Source organism: Poecilia reticulata, linkage group LG2, assembly GCF_000633615.1.
Source record: "Poecilia reticulata strain Guanapo linkage group LG2, Guppy_female_1.0+MT, whole genome shotgun sequence".
NCBI classification, from domain to species: domain Eukaryota; kingdom Metazoa; phylum Chordata; class Actinopteri; order Cyprinodontiformes; family Poeciliidae; genus Poecilia; species Poecilia reticulata.
The window spans coordinates 9,031,953-9,045,019 of record NC_024332.1 but is presented as its reverse complement, the minus strand read 5'-3'; the positions used below and the strand labels follow the sequence as shown (position 1 = coordinate 9,045,019).

Below are 13,067 nucleotides of genomic sequence, written 5' to 3'. Positions count from 1 at the left end.
TGTTTATGTCTTGCTTTCTTTTGTCTGTATGTTTTAAAGTTCCTGGGTACAAAAAAGAAAGAAAGAAAAAAGCAACTTCTGTGTAAACGTCTTCAACTTTCAAATTAAGAGCATCTGACTACTTGAAATTGATAAAACTTCAACACAGATGTCAAACTTTATTCAGCTCAAAGTTTGCAAAACTAGTGATTTGGAATTGATCCAGAACAATTAACTTAGTGTGCTAAATGTTTTAAAAGTTAGCAAAAATTCTAAACTGCTAAAGAAGTAACTCTGCTATTAGCTCATTAGCAGAACTGCACCCACCTGGATCCTTAGGGAACGCAAACACTTTAGTCAATTGTACCTAATTACAACACACTATTCAAGACAAGGTTATTAATATTTATAAAAAATTTAAACTTCATACATTGCAGAATTTATTTACTTATTAAAGTAAAATTAATTTCACAATATATCCACAATCCATTGTTGTGGCTCTTCTTTCAGTCATCTACGTTTTGAATATAAAAAAAACCAAAACACCTGAACACACTTTTCCACCTAACTTGAAACAGCGAGTGAAATTTATTTGAATTAAATAAAGTCTGGTACATTTCACAGCTATAGGAGCCTACACAGTAAGCAGAATGTCTTGTTGTCCGTATGCAGAACTACGCCACAGGGTAGTCCGTGACAGTTTTTGTCGCATAAATACTGCCGGGGACATGATGGCAGCAGCCAGATATTGCTCCCCATTACATAATAATAATAATAAGAAAAAGGAGATACAAAGAAACTTGTGCGACTTTAGGAAGCATTTATACTGTTGTCCTCCAATATACGTCACCAAATCGTCATGCTTTGAAAAGAAAACCACTGAAGTTTTTTTTTAATTAACACAACGACATGATTAATTAATGTTATAGTGTTGTATATTTAGCCTCTAAAATTAACAATTAATCTCTCAAGGATGTTTGTCTTCTCTAAAATCGTTTCTCAGTAGTTCCATCCAGTTAGGAAGATCAATGATCGACCGATTCAGGAAAGCACCGCCTGAGAGTTCTTGATACCGATCATATTATCTGCACTCATTGACCTCCTCATGGAAGATTTGCTCAAGTCCTTGTACTTGTCTTCACACAGCCTGGATATGGCCTACGGAAAGTGTAAGCACAAAACTTTCAGTACCCGGAAACAAGGCCAAAAGGGACAGCAAAGAAAAAAAAAGAAACACTTTACACACCTCCAGTTTCTGGGCTCGCTTGTTGCTGAGTGGCTCCAGAGGGAAGCTGAGGTTGTTGTCATCGGCCAGAGAGCGCAGGTCAAAGTAATACTTGGCATAGACGCTAGCCGGAACGTTGATGTTAAACTGCAGCAGCTCCAAGAAGTGACGCTCCATCTCATTCCTGACCAACGCAAAGATCTCATCAGTTGTTTCAGAACTAAAGTCCTTCTTAAAAGAAAGCCAGATGAGGAGCAGCACTCACATGTCCTCTACTGTGATATCCTTTAGGATCTGGCAATAATCGACGTTCCAGACGGCCTGGTCGTCCCAGACTTTGGATGCTAGCAAGATGGCGCCAAGAACAATCCGCTTCCAGTTGGAGGGACAAATGTCTATCTCAGCATAGGTCAAAAGCCTTTCAAGGTACACCTGAAAGGAGACAAATCATCCAAATGGGAATATCACTGTCCCAAACTGTGAAACCTTCCATCTTACATATAGAAATACAAGACGTGCTTACCAGAGTAACAATGGCGCACTCGGCGGTGAGCTGCGCCGAGCTGAAGAGCGTTCTGATGAAGCGGTAGATGAGTTTGTGTTCGGGATCAACCACAGAATAATCATCTGGAACCTTTTCTCTCTGTTGGGAGGGAGACTCATTTTCATCAGATCCCACTGAACAAGTAAACTAACATTTGGTTAGAGACTTACCGACAGAGGGTGCTTCTTCTCATCGAATATATCCAGCGAGCGGTTGGAATCTCTGCAGAAACAGCAGTATGATGACTAAATGGTACAATATATCCAGAACCACAAAGAGCTAAACTTTTAAATGTCAAGAGTTGTCTTTAAAAATGGGACAAACAAGAAATACCATAAACCAACTGTACTTGTGGTGGTTAAAGATCCTCACTAAGAATATTTATAACTGCCTAGCCAATCAGCACCAAGCAAAATATACGGTGCTTCCTGGATTGGCTGCTTTGCAAACGCCAGCATGTCAAGTAGCATTTTGTGGGAGTATTTTTAGCTTTCAGCTTGTTGTAAGAAGAGGAATACATGACAGCATTCCAAACTTTTCCTACCTGTTTTTGATGTGATAGTATATGGCCAAAGCAACACTGGAAAAGACAGAATTAATAAAAATAAAACATGAGGAGAAAAAAAAAAAGCTTCCATCATATCTCTGCATCTATTAGTAACTTTTTGAACGAAAGGGGTGAGAATGCTCACCATCTGATGGTGCTCTTAAGGTTCGGCTGGCTGACTGTGCTGTCGTCGATAAAAATTGTTGAACAAGAGCTGTATTTTTTAGTCAGGAGTCCTGGGGACATCTGAAACGTTAACAACAATCAGCATTTAAACAAGGATTTTTCAAGTTGACAAAGTCCTAGCTTATTTACATGCGTATTTCCCTTTACCAAACATCTCCATCAAGCATTATCAAATGCTTACTTTCTGCTTTATGCTGATGATACTGTGATTTAATGCACATCAACTAGTCCTAAGCATTAGATAAAACTGGGCTACCATTTGTGTTGGGGAGAAAATTCAAATGGTCCTGAATTTAGGGAGATCCACCTGCATGTCAAACCGATCTTATCCACCGATCTTTTCTACCTCTGCAAATATCTGAAAATCAGCCACAGTCCCCTTCAGCTGTACCATGGGAGAGGGCCGACTGAGATGCCCGCCCAGCGGGTCATGCCTGCACATGCACGGTTAATAGCAGTCACCCCACTGTTACCAACATAGAGACTATGTCGCTATATTTAGTCATTTTTCAGAAAAAAAAAAGCAAAAATCATTAACGGACAAAATCTGAATCATCAGGTCAAGAGATCTGGTGATCGACCAATCACTGCAATCGGTGCACCCAATTTTGATGTTATGTTATGATCATCTGAAATATTTAGACATAAGACGAACAACTGAAATCAGTTTTTGAATCATGCTTATGGTAAGAAAGAAATTATACATTTGATAAAAAAATTTGCCTCAGGTTTATTTTGGGGGTTTCCGAAGGTTAAATTGATGCACTTACATGGTTCATGTAGTTGCTTTTCCTTTTTTCCCGCACTAGAATAAGACAAAACGAGTCAGACAGGCAAGTAGATAATAACCAAACACTATACACAGAGGAATACCGACCATCCGTCTGGGACTTGTTGAGGAAGAGGGTGCTGGCTCTGGGATGGTCTGATGGGTTCGCCTCCTGGGCCAATTCTGTTGCAAAGAAAACATTTCATTGAACAAATGGTGACACGTTAACATCAGAGGGTATTCTCCTGCCCACGACCCAAACCAACCATCAGGGAGCTCCCTGTCGCTGATGTGCTGCAGGTAGGTGCCCGTGTCCTCACTCACGTCCTCTGTGGTGGTGATGGGACACTCGTCCAGGTCCACATGTCTCCGGTGGAGTTTTGGACTCTCTCCTGGAGAGAAGCAGCAGGACACAGAGCCTCCCATTGCTGACCTACAGCTGTCCTGCTGCAGCCAGAGCTGGTTCCCATATAACTAAAGCTGGGCCTCCTGCTGACAACGTTGCACTGCAGGGCTCAAAGTTCAACCTAAACCTTTTAGGAAGGAAGGGGGGTCGCTTAAAAACACATAACACCTTTAGATGGGTTTTATATCAGTTTCATGGCACCAAACATTCAGCTTAGTGAAAATTTGACTCTCTAGCTGCAGAATGGGGAGCATGGAACCACTAAGGTTTCTGCACAGACAGCTGACATATTCAGGGCGTCTGCATGCTTTTCCCTGGATTTGCATGGATGAAACCACCAGTTTCCCAACAATAACTATTTATAATACAATCTGATTGAACAAAGCGGAGTTTCTAGTGATACAGCAGTCCCAGGCACTTCTGTCTGCCTCCATGGCTATCCGGCTAACGCTTAGTTCTACCCAGCTCGGCTGCTCCCCCTTCCCAGGAATAATGGATCAATCCATGTCCGCTGCAGCCGCAGGACCTGCCTCAGTACCGGGCTGATCCACCGGAAGAGAACACGGACTCAGCAGCTGGAAAAATATCCAAACATAACGGGGAGCACAGGAAGGAAGCGCCTATTAATAATACACAGAACGTCCATCTCGTCGCATTTGCAGGAGACACGTCCTCTACGTCACAGCGGTGGTAGCGTAGCAGCTGCGTTCAGAAGCAGCTTCCGAATTTTGGATTTCAAAATAAAATGCCGTGTGCCTAATGTGTTCACTCAAAGGTCATTTTATTGGAGATACAATGTGCAAGCAGCTGGATATCACACATTGTGAATCAGCAATGAGAAAAAAGTGATGCTTTCAGAATTAAAATCACTTTTTGAATGAATCTTTAACATGAAATTTGGTAAAACTTGCTGTCTGACAAAATATCAATCACTATATTCAGCTTTAGTCATCTTATATCGACTTAATTACTATGATTTTATTCTGAATACGCAGTGTCAATGAAACGGAAGCGACAACGTTTCAAAGCTAATTGATTTATGTTTGATTTAATGAAGAGACCACGCCTCTCGAACGGCCTTCAGAAAAACACGCTGTCTCATTGGATAATATTATTTAAGGTGTAACGTAATTGGTCGACTCGTTCATCAATGGGACTACATTCGGACGGCTTTGTGCAGTGATAGTACATGTTTAATCTAACAAGAGACATTTTATTGTGATATATGTTCGGTGTGAACCGAAGTCCGTATTTGTAGTGGACCGGTACCGAAACATCAGTAAAACTAAACAAGTTTACACCTAAAAGTGGACAGGTGCTGATGTTAAAAAGTAACAGAAGATGGCACTACTGAGTCAGTAAGCTATCAAGATGCGAGAAGAAGAGTTTTCACACTGGCTTTGTTATTTGTTTGAAACATGGCTCTTGTTCCTTATGAAGAAAACCCACTTCCTGCACTTTCCAAACTCCATAACTCCTCAGCACATTTCCGTTTTGCAAACCAGGAGCTCCGTCTGGCTCAGGACTGGAAGAGGCTCGGGGTGGCTGCAGTTGTCTGGGATGCAGTAAGTGACTCACTGCGCCGCAACTCCATGGGGTTCGGGAGAAATCTGCAATAATATCCCCCCCACCTCTCCTCCCTTCCAGGYGGTTGTTATGTGTGTGTATCTGGAGCTGGGAGCAGTGGAGCTACAGGGGAAGAAGGTCGTTGAACTGGGAGCTGGGACTGGACTGGTGGGGATTGTGGCAGCTCTGCTGGGCAAGTTCATAGCTGACTGATTGGCGTTTTCCAATGCCAGTACCCAAGCCGATATTTAGCACTTTGTTAGTTTAGGTTTACACCTAACAAAGTCTTATGTTATGTCTTTAAAAGCAGATAAATATTATTTTTCAAAATGCTGCTATATATATTAGAATACAAATACAAGATAATTGCTTAGGGGTTGTGGCAGTGTTCATGTTTTTAAAAATGAAGGTATTTAAAGTGTACCTCATAGCATTTGTCTGATGATTATTAAAAAATGACTTAATAATTCATAAAACATCCATTTTTTCCCAGGTGCTCATGTGACCATCACAGACAGGAAGCCTGCCCTGGAGTTCCTGTCCGCCAACGTTGCAGCCAACCTTCCCCCACCAGCCGGTGACTTGGTGGTGGTCTCGGAGCTGACCTGGGGTCAGGGCCTGGAGCGTTTCCCAGAAGGAGGATTTGACGTGGTTCTGGGAGCGGACATCATTTACCTGGAGGAGACCTTTTCCTCCCTGCTGCAGACCCTGGAGCATTTATGCTCGGACAGCACCGTTGTTTTGCTGGCCTGCAAGATCCGCTACGAACGGGATGCGCGCTTCCTGAGCATGCTGAGGCACAGCTTCACTGTGGAGGAGGTCCACTACGACAAAGACAGGGACATCCGTCTGTACAAGGCGTCCAGACTCCCTAGAAGAAGGGATTTATGACAAGTCAAATTTATATTTTACAAAGCAATCCAGGAGGGTTTAAGAGAATAAAAAAAAGAGCAAGAACATTTATTTTCAGCTGCCAAAACTCTCATTTATATGGCTCTAACATAAACGCACTGTTATACATGTTAATGTTAACATTTAGAAAATGTGAATAAAAAAATTTAAAAGCAACATAAAAAAAACAATTTATGACCATACATAAGAGTACAATATGGCATTCTGTTTCATGAAAATAACAGCTTTGTTCTGATTTGGTCTCACTTTACATTGCGTTTTCAGGGTTTCATGAAATTTGGACCAAATCCCGTCTTTAACCAAACACCCATCTGCGTTTGGTTCAGGGAGCAGTTAGCTCCGAGCCTTTCAAATTTTATTTTGAAATGTCTCAGGATTGTAAAAGCAAGGAAAGTGCACACACTGCTTTGTTTTCTTACAGACCCCTCAGGTGAGAGGGGGAGACATGGGGGCCTTTATTAAAAAGTTCCTGTCCAGGATAAAATGGAACGTTAAACTGCAGAGCCTCATCTTCCCTCCCAAACTATCCAAATAAGGAACCAGGCATGTTGTACATTATAAAACGAGCAAACAGATTATCCAGGGAGCTTACAAATAAAGTTATGAACAAAGTACACCCGCTAAATCTTCAGGTATTTTTTTTACCAGGTTCTAATAGTATTTATACAGATTAAGACCAGAAAAAGTAAACTTTTTAATTACAAAAAAAAAAAATAAAGGTAAAACTGTAATATTAGGAAGATGATGCAAATCTGAGAACTACATGAAATATGTATTAAAATGAGGAATGTTGAGCATTTTGTGAAGTTATGCTTTGGTATCTTTTTAACAAATACGGAATTGCATCATTTTAAAAAGCATAAAATTATTAGCAGGACTTTGAACAGTCTATGTAGAAGAGGAAAAAAAACTGGCAAGTTAGATGACTTTTCATTTTAACTGTGTCTATTCTCATATTATGAGTTTATTCTTGTAATTAAAAAAGTATTCTCTTAGACTGACCCTAATAGTCATATACTTAAAAAACAATGTCATTTATCAAAGTTAGGGCCCAATTTTAAAAGTTGAGTTAAAAACCAAGTACACCAACTGTTAAGCACGGTGGTGGAGGGGTGATTATTTGGGCCTGTGACATGCGAGGTCACCTGTCGGAACTGTCATTGGGCTACATTTCCTCATTATTTATCAATTTTTCTGCATTAAATTATGACTTTTTCAAATTAGATTAATTTAAATAACTTTTGAACCTGATAAAAAAAGCCCTACCAATTATGTCTGAATACAGAAAAAAAAACTAATTTACAGGTGTACCTTTAACTTTACTATATGCAGATATTCATTTTTATTGCAAAAGGTCTTTTAAGTGAAAAAAAAAGTTAAAAGTTTTAAAAATAAATGTTCATGAGTTTTTTAAATTCACTTAACAGCAAAAAAGAAAAAAAAAAACATTGCGCTATCATCAAAATGATTTAGCTTTAATATTTTTATGTTCTAGAAAAAAGACAAATGGTGTCTCAAATGTTTCCCAATTTCAATACTGTAATTTTAAAGCTGCATTTTACAGTTCATATTTAGCTGTTTGTCCTAAAAAGGCATATGTAGAAAAAAAAAAAATTAAAACATGGCGTCACAGAAGCAAATAAACTGAGAATAAACAAATACAAGTCAGAGACAAAACGACCCACCTACAGTTCATAGCGTGATTAGGTAACAGATTAATGCAAGTTAGGAATACAAACGTAACCTCTGAGTTATCCGAGTGACCGGCATTTTGGGAGGTGGCTGATGTCACTTTCTCCTTGCTGGTGATTCAGCCCAGCTTGATTGGGCCCCAGTGACTGGAATGCTTTCCATGAGCTCTGAAACGTTCCCTGTCCTCTTGTGAAGGAAAAGCAATGCGTAAAGAGGGACAGGTGTGTTTTATGTCTCAGTAATTCCCACTGTCAGATTTATCAGCAGTTTTTTTTTTTTTTTTGTAAGAAAGCAGGAAACGTAGAAAAGGAGGAGTGGCTTCTGGGTGCGGCTCTGWGCGGAGTCTCTGTACATGGGGGGCGCTCTACTCTGATTTGTGGCAGTACAAGTCTTTGAGGGCTTTGAGCTCCTCGATGAGGGTTTTGTTCTGGTTCTCCAGTACAGCCACGCGGTTCTCCAAACACTTCACATACTCCTTCTTCTTCCTGCGACACTCCCGGGCTGCCTCCCTGTGTCACACACACAGTCCAATAAAGTTTCGTATTACTTAAAAAAAAACAACAAAAAAAAAAAAATGTTATCACTTCAAAACGGTAACCAGCACCTGTTTTTCATTAACCGGACCTCCCTTTTCCGTGTGACTTCCTCTGTACCACCTCCTGTTCCCAACGCAGGAGACGCTGCCATGACGACGCCCGGCGTGATGGTGCTGGTTGGAGCTGTCCGGATCTGATAGGCCTGGACGTCACCAGAAGCAGCTGATTGGAGGAAACCGACAGACATGCTGGATACGTTTGAAACAAACAGGAAGTGGCGCAGCGCCGTGACGACGGATCGAGTCAGTGAAACACAGTGAAGTTGCTGGGTAAACTAGCAGAGGGTGTCCTTGGTTTCACCTTGAACGACGACCTGGTTGCTGGGGACGAGGATCTGCTGGCCATCGCTAGTCTGGGCGTACTGCAGGATGGTGGTGCCAGGCTGCGAGGCGGCGGCGTTGGCCATGGTGAGGGTTTGCAGGCCCTGGACCCCGTCTGTGCCGTTGCTGGCCAGCTGGATGGCCCCTCCCTGCGTGATGGCAACTGTAGGGGGAACCACCGCTTCAGCTTCCACAGATCACACCTGAACCACCCCACACACACCCCACCATCTCACGATTAAACTTACTGTACTGCCCACTGCTGGTCTGATAGATGGGGGTGGGCATGGTAACCGTGGTGATGGCTGGACCGGAGTCGTCTTCAGATTTCTCCTCCTCGATGCGAGGCACGGCGGGAGCGTCAGACGACAGGTCGTTGAGAATCTTCCTGTTTGGGAGGATCAGAGCAGACGATGAAGGTTTGGTGCTGAAACATCAGAGAAGTCTTCCTCTTCCTCTCTGACCTGTAGGACGGCCGTCTGGACAGAATCTCTCTCCTTTTCTGAGAATCCGTGACGCTGTCCACAGACTCCTGGGAGTCCTCGCTCTCCACAGTGGAGATCTGGAAGAGCAGAGGGCTTTGAGTGGCAGAGGCCTGGTCAGGTGTGGCGAGGCGAGGCGAGTTAGCGGCGTACCTGAACGGCCTGGACTTGAGGCGACTGGATGACGGAGGGCTGAGCCGCCTGGATCACGCCGTGTACCTGCACCGTCTGACCGTTGGGGAGCTGCACGATGGTGACCCCTGGGCTGCTGGAGGTCAGCTGGCCTGCTGTAATGGACGCCTGCAGACAGAGTGGCATGCCAACGGCTCGGCTTTAACAAACCAACAAGAGCAGTGGTCTGGAAGTCGGCCATGATGGACAGAAGGAAGGCAGGAGGGGATTACCTGGGCGAGGGTGATCTGTTGCGCCTCGGACTCAGAGACTGCTGCTTCGCCGCTCTGCTGCACCTCTGAACTGGCTTCCATCTTCATCTGGAATCAGCAGCGAACAGAAACATTACATCAGGTCCTACAGAGCAGTGAGAAAGTATTCGCTCCCCCCTTACATGTTTGGTTTGTGTACCAGGAAGAGTTCAGAGAAAGAAGCGCTCCAAACCAACCTGAGTTTAAAATGCAAACTACTGCTGATCAAAACCAAAACCTCCCCATGATTCACCCTCTTACAGGTAGAAGAAAACTACTGAGGATTCAACATGGTGGTGGCAGTGTGGTGCTCTGGGACTGCTTTGCTTCACTATGAATTCTCCTCAGCAGAAAAATGGCAGAAAAGACATTTTCTGCAAATTTTCAGTTTGTTTCACAAACTGAAAATTTATGGGTTCGTGAATAAATCTGGTGTGTTTCCACCAACAAACCTTGATTTTAATTTGGTTTAAGTCCAGTTTCACGGCGGTACAGCTCTGAAACCGAATCAAGATCTTTTTAAAACTGAAAGAAGTTTGGCATATTCCACAGACCCTTCAAAATAAAACTCTTTTGGGACAGTTGGCTGATATTATTAGTGGAGTTATATGCTGTACAGAAAATGTAAATAATAATAAAAGGTAAGCTTGAAAAATCAACAATACGCCAATTGGTGCCACTATAACTGAAGTATTTACATTATTATTATTATTATTAATAAAACAATCCTGTACGTGGGTTTTAATCATCAATGTATTACTAAGTGAGATATTTGAGATATTATCATTAATTCATAACGTCCTGAAATCTTTAAAGAAATCAAGTGCTTAGTTTTAATCAGGAAATCTGTCAATAACATCAATGAAATATATATAGGAATGATTACTTATACTTTTTAATCATATTTTTCCCCACATTATGACACACACTACAAGCTAACAAGATCATAATATCAAGACCATAATATCAACTTCCAAAAAAAGCTGCTATTACTATTTTATACAATCACAAATAAATCTTCCAAAACTACTTTAGCCTAAAATATTATTAAAATTAATATAATTATAGAAACTCTACAGGCAGATCATATAGACCTACTTTTTCAATAATCATTTTAAAGTATTTTGCTAGTATTATTTTTATTGTCGTTTCATTGCTACTATGAAGCGCTAAGATAGTCCAATGGTTTGCTGCAATATTTTGATGCCTCCTTCTCTATCCATTATTTATATACAATAAGTAAGAACATGACTCAATATTTAAGTAAGGCAGGCGGAAAAGTGAAAAAGCCAGTTGTGAGCATCCTTTTACTGGGGAAAAATGTGATGCCATCTGGTGGACAAATCTTGTCGTGGTGAAAACTTAAAAAGGTTAAATATATACATAAAACTACAATTGGCAAGAAATAAATAGCACGTCTACGATAGAAGGCTAATAATAGGCTGAAAACCTGAATAATTCTGCACTTTTCAGTCGCTCCAAAACTGGTACTTCATTTGATGGGTGTTTATTACATATTTCCATCTCGTCCGGTTCAAAAATCATAATAGCAATGACGTCATTGATACCTGTGTTACAATTTTAACATTCTATGTTGGCGGCAGTAAGAACAATCGTTAGCGCATTTGGGATTTTCCCTCAAAGCTTTTATAAACACAACACAGCTTGAAACAATCAGGAAAACCCGGTGATAAAGTTGCGTCCACATTGCTCTGTCCTGCTGTACAGTAAACTGCCCAGCAGTTTGGAAATGTTGAGTTCTGGCTCTGACGGAGGGTGTGGTTTAGCTTTGCGGACTGCAGAAAAACACAGTTAAAACATTTGCACCAAAGTTCACCTGAGCTACATGAAAACTTGGCAAAAACTGCTGAATGGCGTTTTAAAAACTATGCATTATTTTATTTCTAGCCTGCAGCTAAATGAACAACTTGGGATAGCATTGCTATTAATGTTAGCATGCTATGTGGCTAACATCACTGCAATGAATGACGCTAGAGTCTAGCAAAAGTTCATTTATGATACATTAATACTCCAGTTACTTAGCCTTAATGTTAATCTATATCTCAATGTTTAGAGCCTGGTGTTATCGTTTCAATGTAGCTTTCCCTGAAGCCGTGTTAGCCGATACCGCTATTTTGCTAGCTGGAAGCTTGCATGGAGGGAAATGTCTGCATGCCAGTTTTTTTTTTTAAACAACAGGACACATTTACTACTTTATTTCATCCGTCATAAGCCATTACTGGTTGAAAATAAGGCTATGTTAACGTTGAAGAGCAATGTGGTTCAGAAACTAATTCCTGTGCATTTTTATTGAATTAAATAATAAAACCCACTCCCACATTAATACCTATGTCTCAGCCTGCAGAGACTGACTCATTTTGTGAGCCTCCGCCGCTGCAACAGCCGCCGCCATGATCTCTTTGTTGGCCCTGTGCGGAAATTTGGCTACAAATATCGTCAGCGGGCAGCCATATATATTATCTGTTTAGCAAACATCGGACGCGTGTCCTCTTACCAACACAGACTCGCTTCGTCACTCCCGGGTCTACGGAGCTCCACTTTTATTCAGACCGACACGTAAGAGACCGCGTCAGGCTACACCTCCGTCGCGTCACCGAGAACAACAACACGGAGAGGAGGACGAGGCAGACGACGACAGCGAAGGATCAACTCTGGCGAGAGGATCCGAGGGTCGGCGGGTGAAACCGAAAAGTTACGGAAAATGCCGACTGGAGGCCCCACGAAGATAACCGAGAATGTAGCTTTTACTTAAAGTGAGCTAGTTAATTTTTAACGTTTCATGTTTTTTCTCGAAAAATAAAAAATATTTATTCTTCCTTCTACTGCCATCTACTGGAGTGGAGTGAGGACTGGGACGCTAAAAGTGCACCAAAAATTACAAGCTAAAGTGTTTAGTTTTAAAACGAATAAAATGTTTCTCTGTCCTCTGCATTATTTTTCGTCGTCTTAATGGTCCACACTGAGCGATAGAAAAACATCTTGTATAGGCAAAATTTATCCATTTAACTAAGTGTATTTCATTTAAAGGGAAAGGAAACCTTTTTAGCAGTTGGTAGAGGTACATGCATTGCAAGCTGGGTCGTGGTGGCGACAATTTAAGACTAGAATAGAAATACACAAACATTAGGTTTCATAAAATAAACCGTTGAGCTGTAGTTGCAATTATTGGCCATGTGATGGCAGCAAAATCTTTCCTTATTTCCGTTTTCTGCTTCAGTCGCGTCAAATTACTTTAATCCTCGCCTAATATGACCAAATACATGTGAATCATCCTTCAAATGCTTGACAGGCTTTGTATTAGCAGGTTACTTGAATGAGAAGACCACGGCTGCATTATTTATCAGGTAATAAACCGCAACATGCTTGCTCTTCCTGTGCTTGTTGACTTGAGCCATGAAAT

The 13,067-nt window shown here is 41.5% G+C and overlaps 3 protein-coding genes across 4 annotated transcripts; 1 reads left to right on the top strand and 2 right to left on the bottom strand.

The window, feature by feature from the left end:
• Positions 1-530: 530 nt before the first annotated feature.
• LOC103473380 (cyclin-Y-like protein 1) lies at positions 531-4,360 on the bottom strand. The gene is made up of 10 exons (XM_008423578.2): positions 3,517-4,360; positions 3,359-3,433; positions 3,252-3,286; positions 2,441-2,541; positions 2,293-2,328; positions 1,919-1,970; positions 1,728-1,847; positions 1,470-1,636; positions 1,226-1,388; positions 531-1,137 (listed from the first exon to the last, which is right to left on the bottom strand). The coding sequence occupies exons 1-10, from the start codon at positions 3,674-3,676 to the stop codon at positions 1,021-1,023; spliced, it is 1,026 nt and encodes a 341-aa protein (XP_008421800.1). The 5' UTR covers positions 3,677-4,360; the 3' UTR covers positions 531-1,020.
• A 438-nt stretch (positions 4,361-4,798) lies between these two features.
• mettl21a (methyltransferase 21A, HSPA lysine) lies at positions 4,799-8,109 on the top strand. Its single transcript, XM_008423617.2, has 3 exons — positions 4,799-5,221; positions 5,304-5,415; positions 5,716-8,109. The coding sequence occupies exons 1-3, from the start codon at positions 5,075-5,077 to the stop codon at positions 6,111-6,113; spliced, it is 657 nt and encodes a 218-aa protein (XP_008421839.1). The 5' UTR covers positions 4,799-5,074; the 3' UTR covers positions 6,114-8,109.
• Positions 7,589-12,445, bottom strand: LOC103473381 (cyclic AMP-responsive element-binding protein 1-like). 2 transcript variants are annotated; one of them, XM_008423603.2, is made up of 9 exons: positions 12,162-12,445; positions 11,994-12,075; positions 9,629-9,715; positions 9,378-9,524; positions 9,207-9,304; positions 8,991-9,130; positions 8,723-8,905; positions 8,431-8,584; positions 7,589-8,335 (listed from the first exon to the last, which is right to left on the bottom strand). In XM_008423603.2, exons 3-9 carry the CDS (start codon positions 9,713-9,715, stop codon positions 8,191-8,193), a joined length of 954 nt encoding a protein of 317 aa, XP_008421825.1. In that variant the 5' UTR covers positions 11,994-12,075; positions 12,162-12,445; the 3' UTR covers positions 7,589-8,190. The 2 variants fall into 2 exon arrangements, with proteins under 2 accessions (XP_008421825.1, XP_008421816.1); XM_008423594.2 differs by lacking the exon at positions 11,994-12,075 and having other exon boundaries at positions 12,162-12,444.
• Positions 12,446-13,067: the final 622 nt, after the last annotated feature.